The 24768-nt window shown below is 41.3% G+C and overlaps 1 protein-coding gene across 3 annotated transcripts; it reads left to right on the forward strand.

Annotated features, from left to right (window-relative positions):
* The first annotated feature begins 3910 nt into the window (after window positions 1-3910).
* On the forward strand, window positions 3911-23057 carry nudt4a (nudix (nucleoside diphosphate linked moiety X)-type motif 4a). Of its 3 annotated transcripts, none has more exons than XM_080437631.1 (6): window positions 3911-4070; window positions 4198-4442; window positions 10980-11090; window positions 19054-19098; window positions 19760-19847; window positions 22333-23057. In XM_080437631.1, exons 2-6 carry the CDS (start codon window positions 4344-4346, stop codon window positions 22557-22559), a joined length of 570 nt encoding a protein of 189 aa, XP_080293757.1. In that variant the 5' UTR covers window positions 3911-4070; window positions 4198-4343; the 3' UTR covers window positions 22560-23057. The 3 variants fall into 3 exon arrangements, with proteins under 3 accessions (XP_080293757.1, XP_080293758.1, XP_080293759.1); XM_080437632.1 differs by having other exon boundaries at window positions 3911-4066; XM_080437633.1 differs by having other exon boundaries at window positions 3911-4442; window positions 22337-23057.
* The last annotated feature ends 1711 nt before the right edge of the window (window positions 23058-24768 follow it).

Raw genomic sequence — 24768 nt, forward strand, 5'->3', positions numbered from 1 at the left:
AACATTACATCAGACCCTCAACACAGGAGCCCATCAGGGCTGCATGCTGAGTCCTCTCCTCTACTCCATGTACATACATGAATGTGTGGCCACGCACAACTCCAATATTGTCATTGTATGCATGTATGCTGACAACACAACGGTGATGGTCCTGATCATCGTCATTGATGATATTGAAACAATGGAGTCAGGAGAACAACCTCACAGTCAGCATCAACAAGACCATAGGCGCTGATGGTGGACTGCAGGAGGCCCAGGAAGTGACGCATCACAGTGGAGAGGGTCAGTGGGTTCAAGTTCTTCGTCATGCAAATTGCTCAGGACCTCAAATGGGCCACACACACCACACATGTGGTGAAAAAGGCTCAGCAACACCTGGTACAGGGCTCCAGAGTGCGACCATTTTGCCCCAATCATTTTCTTTACCTTTTCCCTCCTCACTCACCGTTGCTCCGGTTTATGTCATATTATCTCAAAATTTCATGGAGGAGGGGCCAGTGCAGAGCCTCCACGACGACTGTTTTGGTTGACAAAGATAACAGCACTTGAGTGCTGTAGGAAATATGAGTCAAATGAGCAAGTAACCCCATAATGCTATGAGCATTTAAACATTAAACTCGATGACCCAATAAACTGTTGCTGAAAGTGTGTTGTCCTGCTGTTGCCAGCCCTAACCCTGTGGTATGGAAGCTGCACCGCCGTCAAACGAAAGCACTGCAAAGGATGGCATGGACAGCCCAGCACGTCATCGGAGGTGAGCTTCCCTCCCTCCGCACTATAAACGAGAAGCGATGTGTAGCCAAGGCTGAGTGAATCATCAAGGACACTCCAGCCACAACCTGCTCACGCCACTGCCGTGGCCATGGCCTTGGCCTTGGCCTGGCAAGCGATACCAAAAGCCATTCCACCAGACTAAAGTACCTTCTGCCTCCACCTGTCAACTATCAACACGTGTTGCTGAGCCTCGTCGTTGTAAGTATTGACGACACATGATGTCACTCACTCATGCATTATCACTTTACATACAGTATGGCTGTAACACTCAACTGCTGCTTCACTTGCACTCACGTATGCAGACACTTACATGATTGATACACATTGATATCTGCTGCTGATGTCTCAGAATGTTGTCACATCACAGGTTTACAGGTGTAAAGCTCCAACGTAATAAAAATGTAAATCAGCGTGTTGTACATGGGATTAAGGTGCAGAGTTGTAAGCACTTGTTGACCGCATAGTCCACATAAGGTAACTGTCACTGGTTATTGGCAGCACATGGTACTGATTATGCACTGCAGTACACTGTATCGGCTGCTATTCATATCTACTGTAAATGTTTCTCTAATTGCACAAGAAGCATTTCTGCCTAATTTTATTTATATTTTGACAATGCACCGTATGTATATTTGACATTATATATATTGTGCCTTCTTGTCTTTGAGACAAAACTTTGGCACATTTGGCTGCTTCATTTCAATCTCTCTTTAAATTTATGATGTGACAATAAAGTTAAAGTTGAACCAGTCTCTGATAGAATGTCATTCTTCCACAGGCCGATAAGAAGACAGGTTGCATGCACGTGTGCACGCAGGGCTGTGCTGGATGCAAGTGGAAGTGACTATTATGGTGCTAATAGCCTATGCTGTTCCAAGTATTTTGCAACGTATAAGGCTCAATCTAAAAAAAATTAAACAGATTATAGGTGGCGTATGTGATGTTTTAAAATACATTTTAAATATATTTGTGCTACGTTTTCAAGATATTTATTTTCTAGATCGGTGAATCTCATTTTTCACAGGCTACTTAAGATTCACTTACATCATTTCCCCCTTTTACCTCATTGAATATAATGTATGTAAAGGAAATACCCAGGATCACTTGGCATTGTTGTTTTTTTGTTTTGTTTTGTTTTGTTCTTCTTAATTTGATTTATTGTATTGTATTGTATTGTATTGCTTTTGTTGCTTTTGTTGTCTATTCGTATGTATGCTTCTGGTGTTTAACACTCCTTTTGTTTATATTCTAATCTCTGTGTATAACAAAAAACGAATAAACATTGAATCATAAAAAAAAAAAAAGATTCACTTACATCAGACCAGACACTACTATTAACTTGACGTGACACTGAGGATGTGTGCTCGCTCACGACTGTGTGGCCATGCACAGCTCAAACTCCATTATAAAGATTGCGGACACCACCACCATTATCATTAGCCTGATCACAGAGAGAGGACGTGAGAGATGGTGTCAGGATAACAACCTCCATCATAATGTTGGCAAAACAAAGGAGATGATCTTGGACTTACAGTGCAGGAGTGGAGAGAGTGATCAGCATTAAGTTCCTCAGGATTCACATCAGCAACCAAGGACCGTGTCTGGTCACATCATGTGGGCACTGTTTTCAAGTCAGCAGGATAATGGCTCTTAATATTTCTTTCCAGATTGAAAACTTTCAACATGGACTCTAGGATACTGTGAAACTTGAGCACCATATAGAGTGTACTGAGACACACACTGGCTACATCACTGCATGGTACAGAAGATGATCAAAACACAACCACAACGCTCTACAAAGGATGGTAAAACAGCACAGCACATCACATCACATCACATCACATCACATCACCAGACCTGAGTTGCCAGCCCTCTACACCCAGAGGAGGAGGGTGAAAGTCCAGAGGATCATCAAAGATGGGGTTTACCAGAGTACTGGCGCATTGGGTCTTGAATCGATCCAGCAGGTTCAGTTTCCATCCCCAGCCCATGAAGTGATACTATAAACTCCAACAAGACTAAAGTTACAGTTACCGACTGCACAGATTTCATTCCCATCTTGCATTGCCATTTGATACTTACGTGCACACACACACACACACACACACACACACACACACACACACACACACACACACACACACACTCACATACATACATAGGCTATACTGTACGTACACATAAGATTCTAGGAAATTACCATTACCATACCAACTATTTTAACAATAGCTAAATAGCTGACTGTAAAACAAAAATAAATAAATAATAATCCCATGCAAGCAGGGTGCTTTGTGCAACAGTAGCACTCCCTCTACTGGTGTAAAGGACACAACTCTGCTAAAGACTATATGATCTAAAATGAGAGATATATACCGTATACAAGTACATGACACACTGGCACCAGACACAAAGACAACCGCATGGACATAATCTTAAACAAAAAGTAAATGTTTTGTACATGTCCATGAAGTACTGTGATAGGCTCCCTAGCCAACCAATATTTCTCTTCAATGTAGGCCTACAACTTACTTGACTAAAAACTTTTGTAACAATTATTGCGTTTTTATTTGAAAAGTGCCTCAAATTGCCATCATAGGCTAATAGGCATGGGTTTAGATTAGTTTACCTTTGCACAAACTAGTTTGGTTTCCGAGAGTGCCACTGTCTGAAATACAAACTGTAGCCTGTCGTGTTGAGTTGTATGCGTAGGCCATTGTTTCCCAAACAGTGGGTCTGGACCCATATGTGGGTTGCGAATAAATTTGTATGGGTCGCGAGTAAATATCCTATATTTTGTTTTTAATTATTATCATTTCAAACAATTTTCAAAGAAAATCCCCCAAAAAAATTTTTTTTCAAAAGAATTCCATAAAAAACGAACACAAATATCCTTTAAGAAATACCTTTAAGAAGTAGTGAAAATAGCCAATCTACAAGCTCACAACATGTGTTGTGACTGTAGACTGCTATTTTCACTAGTTTTGGTTCCCTGGCAAACATCAGATTTTTCTTTTGGCTCCTGAGCAAAAAAGTTTGGGAACCACACTGGTGTGTGTAGCCTACTGTATAAAACGAGGCACCAATTCATTCATGCTTGGCTTGGGAAACGCCTCGCCTGAACAGTAGCCTATACTGGCATCGTGGAACGGAGCTGCAGTGCCAGTGGCGGTGCTGCAGACAGCTCTTAGGTCAGCTGGTTGCATGTTGCTGCTTTGCTCATTGACCACTAATGTGACACTGACAGTGGGACTGGACTGCTCAAATGTTGACAGCGGCACTAAGCATGGGCATGGTAGGTAGGTACTAGAATATGATTTGCGATCATACACAAGGCTAGTGTTGTTTACGACCAGGAATGAATAAAGAGCGCACATGTAAATCCCCGGGATTGCCTGAAGAAGTGCTTGTGGGTATTTATTGTAGGGATCCATCCAGATCCAGTGCTGTCCTACTACTTGGGCAGGCAGCAGGCAAAGGCAGTCGATCGTTTCGGGTAGGATCCTCCTGATTTGGATAAAGTACACAGATCTTTGACGCATCCCGCCCTTGTCCTCGAAGATTTGGAATACATGATGAAGTTTAAGCCCAACCAGACACGGACTTATGACGGGGAAGGCTTCAAGAGACGAGCGGCGTGTTTATGCTTCAAGAATGAAAAAGAGGACGAGGTAGGTTGTATCTGTATTATATATAAGGGCGATGTAGAAACTGCTTTCAAATCGAATTAACCCCGGTATGTATGCTAATTGCAAATAATACATCAATGCAATGGTGGAAAAAGTTCTCACATGTTTTACTTAAGTAAATGTATCAATACTGCAATGTAGAAATACTCAAAAAGTCCGGAATTCAAAATGTAGGCCTACTAGTAAAAGTGCAAAAGTATTGGCGTCAAAATATACTTACGTACAGAAAGTAAAACTACTCATTATGCACAATATCCCATTTCACATGTTTCCAAATGTATACAAATCCTTTGAAAATAGCAGATCTACAAGCTCATGTTGTGAGCTTGTAGATCGGCTATTGTCAAATAACCATGACTGCAGTGGAATCATTTACAAAGTAACTAGTAGTAACTAAAGTTTTCAAATAATTGTAGTGGAGTAAAAGTATAATATTTGCCTCTGAGATGTAGTGGAGTAGAAGTAAAAAGTATTGAAAATTGGAAATACTCAATTAAGTAGACTGTCATGGTATGACAGTCATGTTTCAGGGCTAAAACTCTGTGCCATCTTAGCGAAAATAAAGTTCCAAGGGCCAATTATTTGACCTATTAAAAAACACGAAACATTGTGTTGGCATGGTAACCGAGCACAAGACCATAATAACTCTCTTTTCAGGATTTTTGTTCTTCTAGTAATCCCTCTATTTGTGCTCAAGAGTCAAGATAGGCTACAGACCGAGTAAAAAGTAGACTAGACACAGTTCGTAAGACAGGACCTTCAGCATGTTATTATCCGACTGTCAGTGAATGAATGAGAAGACCCAACTCACTGAAAATTTGGCATAAAAATGACCATGTTTTAAACATAAAATACATTTTGTAGAGCTTGGTTGTCTTTAGTGATCCCCGTATGACAAGTTTTTAGCCTGCAAGTGGACATTATTATGAAATGTTGCATGATGTTAGATGGATCTCTGCTCAAGGTAGTTAAAATACATTTAATTTGGAATACATGAAATGTATATATCACAGACATTCTAGGGCTACCTTGGCCTATAGCCTACACAGCATCCCAAGAAAATGAGTGCCCTGGCCTGTTAGTGCTCTTGATCATTTTAAACTATGGGTGTTGTAGTGAAATTAGACAAATATTATGTTTTTTTATTAGCATAATGGGATACTTAAAATGCCATTGGTATTGGTGTGGCAAACTTATCAAACTTAAAACAAAATGACTGGCATGATGCCAGTGAAGCTCAAGCAGAATGTAAACAATTAGCTCATCCCAGTATCACGTGCCATATGAGGGGGCCATGTGCCACACACACACACACACACACACACACACACACACACACACACACACACACACACACACACACACACACACACACACACACACACACACACACACACACACACACACACACACACACACACACACACACACACCAAGTGACCTATCAGCTGCAATTTATAGAAACAAGGTGCAGGCACTAGCTATCCCCTGACAGATTCCCATTCCGCTCTTGCACCAACCCTCGTTCCTTGCCACCACTCTCACTTTGTCTTCACTGTTAATTCTGTAACCTCTTCATTAGTAGCCTCTAAATCCTAGTCTCAATAGGGCTATCTGTGATTGAATGCTCACATACCCGGAAGCCTCTCTCATTACAGAATGTGTAATTATGGATATTAAGCCTCTTGGGCATGGTGTACCACTTTTACTCTTGTGTTTCATTCAAGAGTCGTGGTGGCTTTGGAGTCCATGTTTCACACCTGCTGTAATAGGCTGCTATCAGTCCACCACGTGCCCAGTGTACAATTACTTCTCCAACATGCCAGTTAACTTGGTAGACTGCTGTGGTGGCCAGGTGGACAGGAACAGGTCTGCAGATACGTGCTAGACAGGACGAGGAAGTTACTGTTATTTCCACTCAGAAACCACAGTACAGACTACAGAGCCATCTAATTCTGTCCCTTTTCCCTTTACAACACTATGAGAGGGGGGGGGGGGCATTTGCCAGTTGGCAGGATGACACATTTTATGTGGCTGAAGCTCTCGTAAGCTTACAACAACACAATAACATCACTGTGAGAGGACTAGGCGATGTGAAATAGGACATTGCTTCTCAATAGTGGCTATTTTTTTTCTTCTGGAGAAAGAGCAGCTTTCTTTATTGGTTTGTTTTATTTTCAAATCATCACCTTATTTATACTATTAAGACCTTCCAGTTCCTTGTATATAAAAGGATGAAATTTAAATTGCTTTGATTTAATTTCAGCAATGTTAAACATGGTTTAACATGGATCACATTTTAGCATAATATTACCCAATTCTAGATTCTAGGTTAATGTATGTCCCAATTTTCAGTATCAGTACTAGTACTGGGACTTGGGGATTGTTTTTCCTGTGAGTGTGATATGGTGGTATCATTCTAAATGGGGGCCACTGTTACACATGGTAAAGGCCATAGAGGAATATTTAGTCAGACACACACACACACACACACACACACACACACACACACACACACACACACACACACACACACACACACACACACACACACACACACACACACACACACACACACACACACACACACACAGCTCTTCCTGAGAAAGCCTCAGTGTCAGTACCTACTGGGGACATTAAAGCCTGATTTATACACTGTTGTAAGACTTGCCAAAAATAGATTATCTACAAGTTCACAATGGATTGTGGAGTCCGTCCTACAATGAAGTATAAATCAAGCTTTGGCCTGCTCTACTAAGCTGTTTTGGTTTCATTCAGAATGGCAACTGCTGAACCAGTGCTTTTTGTAAAGCCTGCTTGGCTGTGAGTGTATGTGGCTGTGCGCACGTCACTCCGTGAGAGTGTATGTGTTACATATTATTTGTGTGTCCATGCATGAATGCATATGTGTGTACAATTGTCGCTGTAAGAGTGTGGCCAGTGTTTACCTCGGAGCTCTACACAGACCCATTCTGTGGGACAGAGGCTAAAATTATCCCCACCCCTACCCAAATGCTTACTAACCCCTTGCACTCATTGCCATGGGCACATACACCATGTTCACATGCGGTGGCCTTCACCTTAGCTCCATAAAGAACCTCTCACTCCGCTATACAGCTCCGAGATGAGGTTCTATGTCGTTCTCATCCAGAATCGGTGGAACGTCCGCCAAGGCTCCGCTGTTTACCCTTTTGTATACATCGTATCCCAAAACTAATGGTAGATTCCAAACCACACGGATGTTTAAGGTTTGGTTCGGAGCATAATATTTTAGGTCCGGAGCGAAACTACCCGTTTAAATCGCTTATTTTGTCAGCCTGTGGCCATGTTTCCCATTGTAGCCAAACCGGGAGCAGTACTGGCAGCGGACGTAGGGGGGTTTTCCGGGTTGAATGGGAAACATGGCCACAGGCTGACTAAATAAGCAATTTAAACGGGTAGTTTCGCTCCGGACCTAAAATATTATGCTCCGAACCAAACCTTAAACATCCGTGTGGTTTGGAATCTACCATTAGTTTTGGGATACGATGTATACAAAAGGGTAAACAGCGGAGCCTTGGCGGACGTTCCACCGATTCTGGATGAGAACGACATAGAACCTCATCTCGGAGCTGTATAGCGGAGTGAGAGGTTCTTTATGGAGCTACCTTCACCTATGCTCTGTCATAGTCCTTTGTTTAGCTGTTAATGGGTTCTGTGTAGATCTGCCTAATTTAACATGGCTCTTTATTAACTTTAGGTAACCAAGCACTCATGAACTGAAGGTTTTCATTGCCAGCATGGATATTACAGAATCACGCCTCTGAACATGTAGCACAGATTAAACATCATGTGATAGGATTTTATTTGGTCTGTTATTCTTACACAAATATTGACTGAGTTATTAACGTTCATTGCCTGTTGTTCACCAGTCTTCTGAGCTGCTGGAGGGTACATTTTGAGTAGGTAGGTAAAAAGAAAAGTATAGGTGACCCCCCTCCATTCCCTATTTGTGCTCGTGCTTGTACAGTATACAGTAGTAACCTGCCTGGGTCAATTGAGTAGTAGTGGGTTAAGGCTGATTTATACTTAGTTGCACGCGGGTGTTGCACGCTGCAAATAGCTGAAGAATCTTGTTAGCTTGTAATTCGGTTATTTTTGGTTCACGACTCCCACACACAACTATAACTCAGGCTTTAGATGCCAAATGTGTGCCAGTGCTCAAAGGTGTGTCACACTCTCACCCTCATGCATGTTAAGAATGTATTTCAGTTATCCAAAGCAGTAAACACTAAGAGGAACTTTTTTTTTTTCGTGATCCTCTTAGTTGTAATTTAATAGTTTGCTAATTCTTTTCAAGGCCTAGTTTCAGACTTGATAACCCCAGATAATTCTGAGAGTGAAGTTGATTTCATTACTTAATGGTATGGATTGCAGTGAAGTCTGTAAACCAATATAGCTATTAGAATGTAGCTGGCTTATGAATCCTCCTCCTGACCTGGTTTGTGAATGAGTTACAGGCTATCAGGAGAGGCGTGAAGTGTCAAAGAAAATTCAGTCACCACACAATAATTTTGCTGCAACAGAGAGTTGACTATTTTTGCCCGGTGGTCAAGGAGACATTGTCATTACAGATCGGATTACGGATTCATAGATCTGTCAGGCTTCACTGTTCTTTCCTGCTGGGACATTATGCTAATTGAAAACTGTGCAAGGGTGACTGTGGGTTATGTTACTCCCTGAGCCTGTAATGTAGAATATAATAAAGGCTGGCTCTTTAATCAACTCTTGATGTCAAAAGACTTATTAGGGTTCGGTCTAGTCTCTCAAGCCAGACTATCGCTGCCACAATCTTTGAATACTACAGAGAGTCGGTCATTCTGTCCGGGTAAAAGTTGAGAACAGGAAGCTGTCATCTGGTCTCCAGACGGGAAGGGTATTCAACCAATCACGATGCGGTGTTCAGCAAAAAGTATTATTAAATGTTTTACAGTAGGTAATCACACGTGGCCTTAATGTGGGTCAATGTGACACCCAACAGCCTTTAAAGGTATCATGACATTCATTTTCACTTTTTTTATTTTCAATGTTTTATTTGGGGTTTTATGACCTCAATTACACCCAAAAAACCTGAACTTAAAACATTCAGTGGATTTTCTGTGGTCTGGGGTTTTCTGAATAATTAGGCTGAAAAGTAATCTGAGCTTGGCCCTTCGACAGTGAGGTCACTGTCGAATAATCCCGCCCACTCTCCTCCTCGCCCCTCCCCTCCCCTATCCTTTCCTTTGGGGGGGGCGGAGCAGAGGCGATGATTGACAGGCAAAATCCCTCTCCAGCGACACCCGCAGGCAAAGATTTCTTTTTTCATTGCAGTTGAAAAGGCTTTAGAAATGTGAGAGAAAAACACCTGCCATTGATCACTGGAATGGAATTTTCACTTAAAACTTTTTGTACACTTTTGAAGGACCAGGACAAAGACTTTGAATGTGGTGTAAAAGTGAACGTCATTAAACCTTTAAGGTCAAGTGACTGCAACTCCATAGGGGCATACTGCGCTGAAAGCCCAAACTTCTTGTTTCAGGTCAGTTAAACATAGGCTCTGGCTGCTGCTTTAATCCACCAGGTTGGCTGATGTGTCTTTTATTTATTTATTTGTAATGCTTTTTACCCCATTTTCTCCCCAATGTAGTCGTTATGCCAATTGATTCCTCCCCACACACATTTGTGTGTTTTCACGTCGTATTCTACTGACGCAACTGTCAGTGAGGAGCCCCTACCGGGAGGACTACTTCTCCCGCCCAACATGTAACACGGGCCAAGTGTGTACGTATAGAGTCTATAGATGCTCAACAAAGCCGGATACACCACAGTGGAATCCAACCCACAATCTCTGTGGTGGTTTACCACTGCGCCACCTGGCTGATGTGTCTCAATATCTTTTGGGTTTTGAAAGGACCAGGGGTTGGGGTACAGTGACAGTCACTGATGTACAGTATGTCTTACCCTTGATGCTGAGTGCCAAACAGGGAGGCATTGAGTACAATTTTTATAGCCATTGGTATGACTCTGCCAGGGATTGAACCCCCGACCTCGGACACTCTAACCACAAGGCTACTGAGCTGGTCAGCTGTAATACTTAACTACACAATAATGCATTCATAATTATAATTCAATAAATTAATATTTATTATTCTGGAAAGGCCATTTTGCATGAGTACTTTTGGTACAAGTTTTTAATGCAGGACTTTTACTTGTAACAGTATTTCTATACTATGGTATTTTTACTTTTTACTTAAGTAAGAGATCTGAGTACTTACCACTGATCATGTTCAGTTTAGCTGATGTGTGCAGACCTGTGCTACAGTAGATAGTATCTACTATCTAGCATGCTGGATGAATAGTGACATACTGTACTCAGCCATTCCAGCATTCTGAACTCGGGCATGCTTCTGGCACCCCTAAGCACAGGAGGGGGGGGGGGGGCTGGTGGTGGTGAGACACTCCTGCTGGCAACAGATCTTTGTCCTGTCTGTCTGGCAGGTGCTACTGGTAAGCAGCAGTCGACACCCTGACCAGTGGATTGTGCCAGGAGGAGGAATGGAGCCAGAGGAGGAGCCCTGTAGTGCTGCTGTCAGAGAGGTGTATGAGGAGGTGAGCTTGTCCACAGGAGAATTATGAGAGAATCACAAAAAACCTACACACACACACACACACACACACACACACACACACACACACACAGACACACACACACACACACACAAACACACAAAATGAAAACATACACACACAAAATGAAAACATACATTGCCACGATCATACACTAACAATTCTCTTACGGGAAATTGCACAATGCCACATCGCTTGTCTTAGCGGTTAGTCTGCCTTTTATTTGGTTATTTATACTTTTTTTTGTTAAGCCTTGCAGCATCGATTAATGATTATATATTACCGTAGAACACACTCAATATAGCATTATGTCGGACTCACCTATTTCACATCTTTGTGGTCAGTGGAGATACTTAGCGGACAAAGGTAGAAGGCAACAATACAGCTACATCAATGGCACCTCTTTAGAGCCACAATAGGAAGGAGATCAGAAATACAAGAACGGACAAGTGACAATGGCTTACGTCAAAACCAAATTGAGCCCCACTCCCGACCCAATCAGTGTCCAATCGATCAAGATCAAAATGGACCATTGCTACTAAGTTGAGGGTGATGAAATACGAACCCGCTCCCGGATTGAGAGATTGTAATCTTCTCTGAGACATGAGACTAACTTCTACCGAGGTGGACCTGGAAACCATCCAAGCGTAATCGGTTCTCTATGTTTTCATATTGACAGGCTGGCGACAAAACCAACATATCAAAGGGGAGTGGTGTGTGCTTTATGACAGAAATAACTGGTGTAGTCTACGGGAAATCTATCCTCCTCGTGCATTTGTTTTAGGCTGATATGGAGTACCTACACGCTGTCCCTTTTACTTCCCGAGGGAATTCAAGTCAGTCGTGTGCACTCACTGCATTACTACACAACGGAACACCAAATACTAACCAAACACCAAATGCTGAATGAATAGATGTACATGCCTTAACTGCACATTATTTTAATCTGATACTAAATTACCCCCCTAATTCTGAACATTTCCCTATTGTACAGCCCCCCCATTTCTACTAAGGTGTTGTTGTTTTTTGCTGCTAATGCTGATGATGTAAATGCATATTATCTATTGCAAATTATATATATACAGTATGAAAAAATTATACCCCCCTAAACATTCCCTATTGCAAATTCCCCCCTGCTGCAATTTTTTTTTTTACAGGTTTATAGTGTGGGTCTTGCCTGTACGTTTTAACCTTATTAATATCTTGTAATCTTATACATTTTTTCTTGTTCTTTGTGTTTAATTAAAATCTAGTATTGTCTTGTTTTTTTATTGCTATTGGTGTCTTGCAGACATGCTACACCAACATTTCACTGCTTGTACCTGTATGTATGAGTGAGTGACAAATACAACCCTCTTGATTCTTGATGTACAGTCTCAACTGTGAAATTAACACTGAGGATTGAATGTGTATTTATTATGTGTAACAGTGTTTCTTTCTTCTGAATGTCGTAGTAGGCAAACTGATTTTAAGCAGTCCACTAAACATTTTAACTTGCATGTCAAAAGCAGGAGTTATACTGCATTTCATTAGTTGACAGGTCACTTCCGAACATGCTGGACCTAATCATGATATGATCAACTTGGAGCATTATACACATTATCAGGCCCTATGAGCATTATATACATTATCAAGGCCTTATGAGCATCATATACATTATCAAGGCCTTATGAGGATAGGAGGTATTCATATCTGCATTGACAGAAAGAGAGTGATGGGAATGAAGGAGGTACCGTAGCAACATGATAAGATAATGTGAAGTATTCCCGACTTATACACGAAGTGCTGCACTGTAGGTTGCGCAATCATTGCTGCGGTGTCAGTCAGCTGCTGCTGCGGTTCTGTCCGTCTGTTGACGTTAGCAGAGCAGCCATAAACTAGCCTACTGGCACCTGACATAGGTGGTTCGTCCCGATTTTCTGTACATTTTTGTAAAGTTAGTGTTAGTAAAAGTTAGTAAAAAGCAGGTAAAAGAGTAACGTGAGCAGTCAGTGACTGCAGCTGACTGCAGCTGCCCTGCGCTCCGTGGATTCGTGTATAGCAGGAGAGGAAATCGTCCCTCCTGGCTATGGACCGGAACTAGCCAATCACAGACATGCATGGATCTTAACTTCCTCCCATTAAGGACTTGAGAGTGAATGTGGGGCAGTGAGAACCTGACACTTCACTCTGATTGACTGATGATACAAACAGAATTAACTAATCCCAGTTTGCGGATTGATGAGAAAGTTCAGAATTAAATCATTATTCTGATAGCAGTCATTGCTATAGAGTGTTTGTTTTTAGATTGTGTGCTAAGACAGTGAATTCATGGAGAGTTTTTGTTTTTCGTTGCATTCCTAAGCCAGTAATTTGATGACCGGGTAATCGGACTCAGTAGGAGACTCTTTGAGTCTCCCACTCCTACTGAGTCTCCTAGTAGACTCAGTAGGAGACTTCGCAGGAGACTTCGCCAGTCATCAAATTATTGGCTTAGGAATGTGAAAAAAATAAATGATCATGAATTCAAGGCTTCATGGGGTGTGTAATTGATAGAAAATAAGTAATCTTTTGGGTGAACTACTCCTTAGGTCTCATCATCTATTAACGGAGAAATCCAAGGTAATAACAACAAACAAACAACTATCGATCAATCAGCCCATGCATGGTCTATTTCCCATGTTCCCCTGTCACTCCCAAAGCAAAGGCTTTTCAACACCTTGTTCAGGTCCAACTATCAGTCCACTAGTTTTGGATGTGCATGATAGTTATGGAATGTTTGGACCATCTGTGAAAAAATGTACTACCAATAGCTTTCTTCACCAATGTATTCTTATAGGTGTCTAGAATCACCTCTCAATTAATGCAAACCCAAATCCTTGTGGAAAATCCTGGAGAGCCAATCAAAGTTAAGGAGCCCAGAGGGCTTCGGAGAAAAATATGAAAAAAAAATCAATAATAACTTGTGAGGTGTCTAACTAGGGGTTTTCAGGGGTGCTGAATACATTCCAACCATTATTTTTGAGTAAAAATGTCTCCCTGGCCATCTAATATTGGTATATTGGTTATTGTTAAGCTGTAATGTAAAGCACAGTTTATAATCAATGGTAGGGGATTGGGTGTTGTTGAATTGATTCTATTCAGAAAAATAGAATAAGAAAATATTGCTAAACACTTGATAAGAGTGTACATCTACTGTGCACATGCTCAGTGGGATACACTGTCTGCATGTGGGGAAGGAGCGGGAGTGTTGCATCCTGGAAAATATTTGGACGATTTTAAGGTATGGTAGTGTATCTACTTTTTGGCATTTCTCTTCCTCTGCTGGCAAAACTTTTGATTACCGTAAAATTAGAATATCAATTTTCTCTAGCCTATTGCTTACATTGAACAACCATTAGTTAAACAATCATGACACTTGTCCTTTAGTAGGCAACAACATGGAAAAGGATTCTGTAGCTTGTGGCTTAAGGTGCTTCATCTGTGGTGGTCCTGAGACTGAGATTCAAAAGTCAGCCAAAAAGGCTATGCACAGATTTTGTCTTATTCTGAGAGCGTGGATGATGCAGCATTAATCAAAAGACTACATGAGGACTGGAAAAACGGAGATGACCCCAAACTAAGATACCATTTGGAATGCAAAACCGAGCTGTGGATGTGGAGCTGCTAGCACTTGAACTACTTGACCCAGACAATGCCCTTCATCTTTTCTTCCTGTCTGGCCGTTGGTCTTGCTCATCTTGCTCTAAAGAATAGATTATGTTTAAAGTTTTTATTAAATTATGATGTCACTCACAACATAGAATAGGATTGAAATCTGCAAGTGGCAACGGGGTCTTGTTCACGAGTGAGGGGAGCACGGAGCAGGAGATCAGCCGGAGAATCGGAGCAGCAGGAGCGGTATTGCAGTCGCTATACCGCACTGTTGTGACGAAAAGAGAGCTGAGCCAGAAGGCAAAGCTCTCGATATACAGAGAAATCTTCGTTCCTACTCTCACCTATATGGTCATGAAGTGTGGGTCATGACCGAAAGAATAAGATCGCGGATACAATCGGCCGAAATGAGTTTTCTCAGACGGGTGGCCGGCCTCTCCCTTAGAGATAGGGTGAGAAGTTCGGTCATCTGCGAGGGACTCGGAGTAAAACCGCTGCTCCTTGACTTGGAAAGGAGCCAGCTTAGGTGGTTCGGGCATCTAGTGCGGATGCCTCCCGAGCATCTCCCAAAGGGGATTCTCGTGGCAAGTCCCACTGGGAAAAGACCCCGTGGCAGACCGAGGACCAGATGGGGGGATTATATCTCCACACTGGCCTGGGAATGCCTCTGGATCCCTCAGGAGGAAGTTGCTAATGTTGCTCTGGTAAGGGAAGTCTGGAAATCTCTGTTGGAACTGTTACCCCCGCGACCCGATTCTGGATAAGCGGTTGAAGATGGATGGCTGGATGGACGTGGCAACTTTCATCACAATGAAAAACGTACGATTTCCAGTGGATATACTTCTTGCACGACTGTATAGCTCGGTCTTGCATTCCAAATGGTATCTTAGTTTGGGGTCATCTCCGTTTTTCCAGTCCTCATGTAGTCTTCTGATTAATGCTGCATCATCCACACTCTCAGAATAAGACAAAATCTGTGCATAGCCTTTTTGGCTGACTTTTGAGAGCTTTTGAATCTCAGTCTCAGGACCACCACAGATGAAGCACCTTAAGCCACAAGCTACAGAATCCTCTTCCATGTTGTTGCCTACTAAAAGACAAATGTCATGATTGTTTAACTAATGGTTGTTCAATGTAAGCAATAGGCTAGACTAGAGAAAATTGATTTGATTTGATTTCACGGTAATCAAAAGTTTTGCCAGCAGAGGAAAAGAAATGCCAAAAAGTAGATACACTACCATACCTTAAAATCGTCCAGAAATATTTTCCAGGATGCAACACTCCCGCTCCTTCCCCACATGCAGACAGTGTATCCCACTGAGCATGTGCACAGTAGGTGTACACTCTTATCAAGTGTTTAGCAATATTTTCTTATTTTATTTTTCTGTATAGAATCAATTCAACAACACCCCAACCCCCTACCATTGATTATACACTGTGCTTTACATTACAGCTTAACAATAACCAATATACCAATATTAGATGGCCAGGGAGACATTTTTACTCAAAAATAATGGTTGGAATGTATTCAGTACCCCTGAAAACCCCTAGTTAGACACCTCACAAGTTAATTTTAGACTTTTTTTTTTTTTCATATTTTTCACCCAAGCCCTCTGGGCTCTTTAACTTTGATTGGCTCTCCAGGATTTTCCACAAGGATTTGGGTTTGCATTAATTGAGAGGTGATTCTAGACACCTATAAGAACACATTGGTGTAGAAAGCTATTGGTAGTAAATTGTGGTCCAAACATCTTGCTAAAATTCCCTAACTATGAAAAGCAGGTGGTTGAGGCGCTTTTCTATAGTAGAACGAAAGTACTGAAGGACATCAGTTGGCTTGACAGTTGATTGGATTATAATGTTGAACTCGCAAACAATAGCGATAGGCTTTAGATGTGACGTTCTATTACCGTAATACCTGGCTTAAATGGCCTATTCCGGTGCCCATGCTCAGTGACACCATGTCTCACTACTGTTCAATGTGTTCAGTGTCCAAAGATTTGTCTCCATATACAGTAGCCTGTCTACTCTGGTTGCCCTGTGATAATGTCATCAGAATCCTTTATTATATCCCTTTCCCCTATTGCCCCCTGCCTTCATACTCGCACGCAACCCCAAAACATTGTCACCTCATGCCCCAAACAGACAGAATGATGGAGAGAGGTAGACAATGAATGTATATGAGCAAGAGGAAATACGTTTTATAACTGGTAATCACATGCTGCGCTACTCTGTCATGGATGTAGGTAGACATTTTTGCTTCAGATATTATTATTATTATTATTAGATTATTATCATTATTATTATTAGGACATGAGATTTTCCCTCTACTGAGCGCAACTTACTAGTTGCAATAGTTTTGTATTACTTGCGGCTCCACTCATTAGAGGTAAGACACTTTTGGGAAATGATGGGTAGATTTCCATTCAATTAAACACTGCCAACCTGGCATCCCTATTTTGGGTCATTAAAAAAAAAAAAAAAATCAGTCTTGAGTAGTTAAGTGAGTGTGGTCAGATTAAGGTGATTTTGGTGCTTATTCAGTGACCATATTTGAGTGTGTCGTTCTGCTTTAGAGAGAAAGATATTTTTGGGGAGTTTCTGCCTTTATTGATAGTACACAGTGGAGATAAGACAGGAAACAGGGAGAGACGGGGGGTGACACGCAGCAAAGGTCATCGGGATTGGGATTCGAACCCGTGATACACTGGCAGGCTGCATTAGAGCCTATATGTGGTATGCGCCTGGACCGCTAGGCCAGGGGGCACCCCCTTTAGAGAGAAATCTGTTGACAATTTTGACGTACAGCGGTGACATTTGGAAAGGGTTTCCAGTTACCCTCATCCTATTCCACCTCAGAGAGAGACACGTCCAATGAGTACGGATATACTAACGTATCAAGGACTGTTGGATAATAATCAAAATGTGTCAAAATACCCCGCTGACAAGTTCACCACATCAACTAACTGGTAACATGACCTTATATTTATTCTACCATTTGCTGCCTTTTCAATGCAATCCCTAAAATAATTACAATAAAAAATTACATTTTTATTGTGGTCTGTTGTTGGATGAGAATAGTTTAAAATATCCCTGTAAAAAAAACAAAAAACATCCCTTGGTGTGTACTGTGTCTGTGTCTCTGTTTGTCATATGATCCACACTCGTCTAAACAGGTTCTGGGGGACTCTTGGGGGAGCAGCCATGCCAGAAGAATTATGGCATACCCTCATGGTTCAAAAGAACTAACCAAGCCATTGGTTCCTGGAATGCTGCCAGGTGTTACCAGTCTCCCAGTTCGCAGGGAGAAGTTTTCAATAAATGAGTCGCCTGACTTTGACTTGGGACATTCTGTATGAACTCCATAATTACATTGGCATAAGAGTGCTACAGTTTGTAGTCCTAAAACCTGGAAATTAGTTTGTAGTGGTTCCATTGCCAGATTTTTTCTTTTCTTTTTTTTTAATACAAAAGAGTATTCAATATATGCAGAAAATAAGGTCTGTGGCTATCCTAAGCAAGCTCTTGGAGGGTGTCACATTTTGTTCCATGACACTAATTGCACCCATCAATATCTCAACTGTGAATTATGAGTTAATTACTTAAACCCCAGCATCCATATTGTGGAAAAACCTTTGCAGAAAATAGCAGATCGACAAGATCACAACGTGTTGCAGCAGAAACAGAAAACAGAGTGGTTAAGTGGTGTTGTTTTATTTTTACTTCCCTACATTAATTGTCATAAAAAGTGAGTTGATTTGTGGAGATAATCTTGTTGAGCAGAATGTGTGAATATCATAAGCCATCGTTTGCTACATAGCCTTCTTTTCTTAATTTATCAAAAAGGAAAAACACAATGCAATGCAGAAATTCCATTGGAAATGTCCAGTGGGGACCAATGGCGGAGTTAACTTCCGGGTGGGCCTACAAAAAAACATCATCCCCTTAGCACCCCCAAAGAATATAGATAATCTTCAGCTAAGCACAAAACATACAGTAATCACTGTAGACTGTACCTTTGATGTCCACCAATGGTTCTGGTGCATGGTTCAGTCATCCCTACCTAGTTTCTGTTTGGTCATCACAGTTTCACCTGGAAATGTTTGCATGGTACCAAGGTCTGCATGAAGCTTGGTTGAGGACAATAATATACCCAGTTGAGAATGCAAATGTATTTGAGAGTAGTGACATTCAGTACAGGTGCAGTACAGGGATCTCAGCAGGGTCACAGGGTCCTATCATGCTTGAATGTTTAGTGTCAGTAACCAGTTTATGACTCATTTTCTTAATTTCCATCTGTCGGTCTACACAGGCTGGTGTGAAGGGAAAACTTGGCAGACTACTGGGGGTTTTTGAGGTAAAACTATCATTCAGCATGGATTAAAACGTCATATCGCAGTATTTCAAATCTTATTACAACATTTCTGTAATTCCAGAAAATCTCTGTTATTGCCCCCCCCCCCTGTTAAAGCCACACATAATGGCCTATATCATTTTCTTTTTTCAAAAAACTGAACCAAAACAAACTATATGATATTTCTTAGTCATTTCACCCAAAATGTTTATAACAATATATGACTATTGACATAAAAATAACACTGTCTGTCAGTTATGTAATATAAGAGGATTAAATGCCAATTTGTGTTTTGACTTTGGCAATTGTAAACCTAACTTAAACCAAATTATTTGTGGAGTAATTGTTTTGGCCTAGGTCACAAGACAATGTGACTTAGGCCAAAATTAATTGGCCCAAGTCACATTGTCTTCGACTTAGACAACATAAAACGGCCTAGGTCACACTCTTGACATAGGCCATTAATACTACTGGGGCGGGAGCAGCATGATCTTTTCAATAAGGATATAGGCGATTTTACCAGAGGAGAGCTGATTTAGGAAAATATAATTTTCCTCAAAAAAAGATTTAGGCCATTATTTTAAGAAGGTGACGACATACAACATATAAACGCAGCTTATTGCAACGATGGAAACTAATTGTGTCATTATGTCAATCTTTGTAGCACAACAAGGACAGAAAGCACAGGACATATGTCTACGTCCTCACTGTGACAGAGACACTGGAGGCCTGGGAGGATTCTGTCAACATTGGTATGCTTCTACATTAAAGCTAAAAACTCCTTTTTTATCTTATCAGTTTTGCTTATTTAAGTTCATGTAAATGTATCCATTTGTGACGCATTTTATACAAAACACAGATTTATTTAACTCCATTGCTTGCAGACATTATGAATGAAGCAGCTGTTGTACAGTAAAAACTTATTTCTCGCCATCACACAGTTAAGGTTGTATCAGGAACTTCTTTAAGTTAATTGAGGTCTCCTTCCCATATATTTTCTTTTCACTTGCAATGTTTATGCTTTGGTTAATGTTTGGTACGGTAATACTTCTTAAAGGTTGAACACTTTACAATACTAGTCGGGAACGATGCAAGTTGAAACTCGTAATCAAAGATTTTTATTTTATTTGCAAGATTTATTTTGGACATTTTATGCTTTATTTCAGATAGGGCAGAGATAGGAGAGATACATGTCAGATAAGACCGGGTTGGGTTTGAACCCGGGTCCTCGCACTCACTTGGAGCATAGATCTGTGCACTTACTGGCTGGGAGGCTCTCCAATCAAAGTAATTTTAAACCAAACTTTGGACAATTATGATTGTGTTGATTTGAAGGAATGTGATAATTAGTAACATAAAACCCAAGAGAGGAAAACTGTGCAGTGTGTGTGTGGGTGTCTTCACTCAACACTTTGAAAGCTGTGAAGCTGTCATAAGAGTTCCCTAGTCACCTGACCCATGGCCCTAAAATATTGACTGAAAAAATGTAGTAACTTGTTTGCACACCCAGACCACCTGTTAACCACTTGAGCCCTATTTCAGTGGCAAATATAGGTGGTCTATCACATGCTGTGCCGATCTATCGCACCAAAAATGTTTTAAAATTTTTACCTATGACATACCTAAAAGAGGGAAGCCAGGTGCAAATTGGTTAAATATCTCTACCATCAGCATTTTACTGGATGTAAAATAGGCTAATGGTTAATACCAGTTCCACAGCATTAGTTCAGTTTGTCTCAGTTGAATTAACGTGTTGGTTAAAACGCTGAGTACAATTTACCTGAAGACGAAGTGAGTTGCTACTTCATTTGCCTTTTCAATTCTAGTTCTATAATAACAGGAGTCGATATATTATATCCTGTACCAGGATTATCTGTTTTTGTCTCATCACTTGAACATTGAAAATGTTTCTTACAAGGCAATTTCTGTAAAGCCATTTGCTGGACTGTATCCAAATAGAATTAGCATCATTTGTTTTATTGGTTGGTATTTTAAATATAACATTTGACAAGGGACACGGTAATTTAAAACTTGAACTATTTGTAGCTGGTCTGGAAAGAAAGTAGTATTCCTTCAAATATAAATATAGTTGTGCCTGTTCACGAGGGGCAGGCGTGTTTGCTGTGTGCAGTTGCTTTCCCAGTAATCGTCACTCACCACGGCCCCCTCCATGCTTGTCCTCTCTTGCCCTATGCCAGGGCCAAGACTACGTCAGAAGGACTCCAGTGGTCTTGTGTAATTTACACATTTTCCTCAAAGCCAACAGTAGAGCAGTGGTTCTCAAACATTTTCATGTCAAGGACCCCCAAAGTTATATGTATTTGGCCATGGATACCCATCTTCGAATAGCCGAAAAATGTAATGTTCCTCATTTTGCTGGGGACCCCGTGGAACTCCCTCAAGAACCCCTGGGGATCCCTGCACCCCACTTTGAGAACCACTGCAGTAGAAGACCTCAAGGTGTCAGTGCACAGGGTGTCTCTCCTTTCACAGAGCCCCCTTATGCCCCCTTAATGTCAGAGGTCACAGTAGATTATGTTTTATAATACGCGGCGTGCTATTGAAAGGGAGGGGACAGTGGTTTTACAGCAGTGTATAAATAACTCCAGCTGACAGTTTACAGGACAGATGATGTTTATGGAAGATGCTTTATGGGCAAGTTGAGTGACATGATGGCTTCATAAACACTAGCTGAAGTACGTCAAACTTGTGTGCTTCCACAATGAAGTAAATGCTCTGCATAATTCCTGAGCATGTTGTATGACTGTGTTAGATATTTTTCAAATAAATTGACATTTCGCTCTTCCTCCTTGCCCTGCCTTCTTGTAAAAGTGTAGTCATCTTTAGTGCTTTTATGAATTGCTTCAATTAACTAAGTACTTAAACCAGTTATACTTACAGTAGGTCTATCCTAGGTGGGTACCCTGATTGTTTTCCTCTCTACACTAAATATCTTCGTCAAAATATCTACACGCTCACAATGTGTTACGGTGCGACACTTTATCTTGTTCTGTAGATCGTCTATTTCCGCTATTTTTGAACATTTTGGAAGATTTTCATCTATAATGACAAAATAGGGACAGCAGGTTGAAAGTGGTTACAAAAATACGCAATACTACCAAAAAGACATCTGTATGATTCGCACATGTAAATAATGTTTGATCGCCTCGACAGCCGTGTCTAGCAGTTTATTATTATTATACCTCCCCCTCTTCTTTCTTTCACTCTTCTTGACAGGAAGGAAACGGAAGTGGTTCAAGATTGACGAGGCCATCAGAGTTCTGCAGAGTCACAAGCCTGTCCATGCAGAGTACCTACGCAGACTTACAGCTACCGGTAACCCCACCTGCAGTCCCATGTGTAGCCCCACTAATGGCAACACAGTGATGTCTCCTGTGATGGACAACAATGGTCCTCGCTACGTTTGCTCCACACAGGGCTCAGACGATCTACTCAACAGATAGGACAGTTGTCAGCGTTTGCCATCATTTGGCTCCTAAAAGAGGACCCCCCCGAATGGATACATCTACTGACAAAAGACTTTTGCATGAATTACAATACTAACACATGTATTTACACGCTTAAAATGTACAGTTACGGACTTTCTAACGTCGATTTGAAACTCACTTTAAGTGGGCTCAAAGAGTGCCAAAATATGTTAAAAGTATATTTAATATTTTATATGAATATTTTTAAACAACCATCACCAGCTAATAGATATGCAACTTCAAAGCCTACTGCTCTAACAGGGATTCTCCAGTGCCCTGCTTATGCACTGTAAAGGTCTTGCATTCTGAACAATACTTGGATACTTGATGGCGCACACACAGTATTTGGGTGGTTTCCTTGAGGCCAGCAGAGGGAAGTGTTGGCTCTGAAAGGAAGCCGTGCCGGCGTGATGACTCACTGCCAAATAATGTCTGTGTATAACACTTTTCACTGTAATAAAGACAGCTACTGTAGTAACATGTCTAAGAATATTGGGCTGCAACTCACAGTTTGCTGACAAATATTTTTGTGCAAGCAGTAACTTTACCTAATCTTCTTGTTGGAGTCAAATCCATGAAATAGGACTGCAACTGTAATGCTAATCTCACATTACTGTGATTCCGAGTCTTGTGACATGCTCCCCCTGACTGCGATAGAGCTGGACTGGGGTAATTCAATGGTGATGTGACAAATGGATGGACTGTAATGATAGAAGGGCCACATGCGCACACGCACACTTGCGCACACGTGCACACACACACACACACACAGTCACACACACACACACACACACACACACACACACACACACACACACACACACACACACACACACACACACACACACACACACACACACACACACACACACACACACACACACACACACACACACACACACACGTGTAGCTAGTTACTGCATCAAATGTGTTATTTGCTTATATGTTGCCAATCTGATTGCTGCTTGCTCATACTGTTACAGAGTATACAGACTAGTCGCTTGCTCATACTGTTACAGAGTATACAGACTAGTCGCTTGCTATCTTTTAGGTGGTTTTCAAAGTGATGACAAGCCCCCAAATGTCTTCCCCATTTTAATCTAAACTTAAAAATGTAACAACCACCAAAGAAAGACAAAGCACAATCATATGGACAGTATTAACCAATAATTTAACATTTGATTACTTTTGTGTAATTCTATCTCCGCCACACCAGAGATTGTTTTCACCCCTGTGGGTCTGTGTGTGTAGTCAGGGTACCTCTACCTACCCCCGATTTTTCAAAACGGTCTCATGGTGGCGCTATACCAGCGCCCTTTACATTTTGGCCTCTAACACTTGAACTGTAGTTGTACAATCCAAATTTGGCATTAGCATTTTCTTTGCTACTCCTACAGATTTTGTCATACAGATCTTTTGATATTCCGTATCAATTCGCTATAAATGGCGTAAGCGGACTATGTTACAAACAAATCCCAAAAATCATGAATGCATTGTCCGATATATTGAGGGGCCCGGGCCACCACACAACGCAGAGCCAAAAGTGTTTTCACCCATTGGGGGCACATTTACATTACAGTCATTTAGCAGACGCTTTTATCCAAAGCGACTTACAATAAGTGCATTCAACATAGGTAGGGAACGAAAACTACTAATCACCAGAAGTCTTAAATGCATTTTCTGCAAAAACAAGCAACCAAGAGTATACCTAGCGCTAAGGTAAAAGTGCAATATATCAGCTACCTACTTTCTTAAACAGATGAGACAAAATAGCAAAATCAAATGAGCAAGAGCTAAAACAAATAAGTGTATCGACTAAACAAGATCCAATAAAACAATACAACAATAAAACAAGCGTTCGTACAACTAGTTAACAACAAGTAAGCCAGGCAAAGAGGAAGGGTAGTGTTTCCTGAAGAGGTGGGTTTTCAGCCTGCGGCGAAAGATGGGCAGTGACTCTGCTGTCCTGACATCAGTGGGAAGTTCATTCCACCACTGTGGGGCCAGAACAGAACAAAAGTTGTGACCGTGTGGATCGGCCAGGCACTGCAAATGCGACTGTTTGTTGCAGAAACAAATGCTATTCTCCCCCGCAGCTTCCTTAGGTCCTGACAGCAACAATCCCCACGCCTTACACAGCCCTGGTTAGGCCGCCTGGACTGGCAGAGATCTGTACTCCGCATTG

Source organism: Gymnoscopelus braueri, assembly GCF_963280865.1.
Source record: "Gymnoscopelus braueri genome assembly, chromosome: 9".
In the NCBI taxonomy this organism is placed as follows: domain Eukaryota; kingdom Metazoa; phylum Chordata; class Actinopteri; order Myctophiformes; family Myctophidae; genus Gymnoscopelus; species Gymnoscopelus braueri.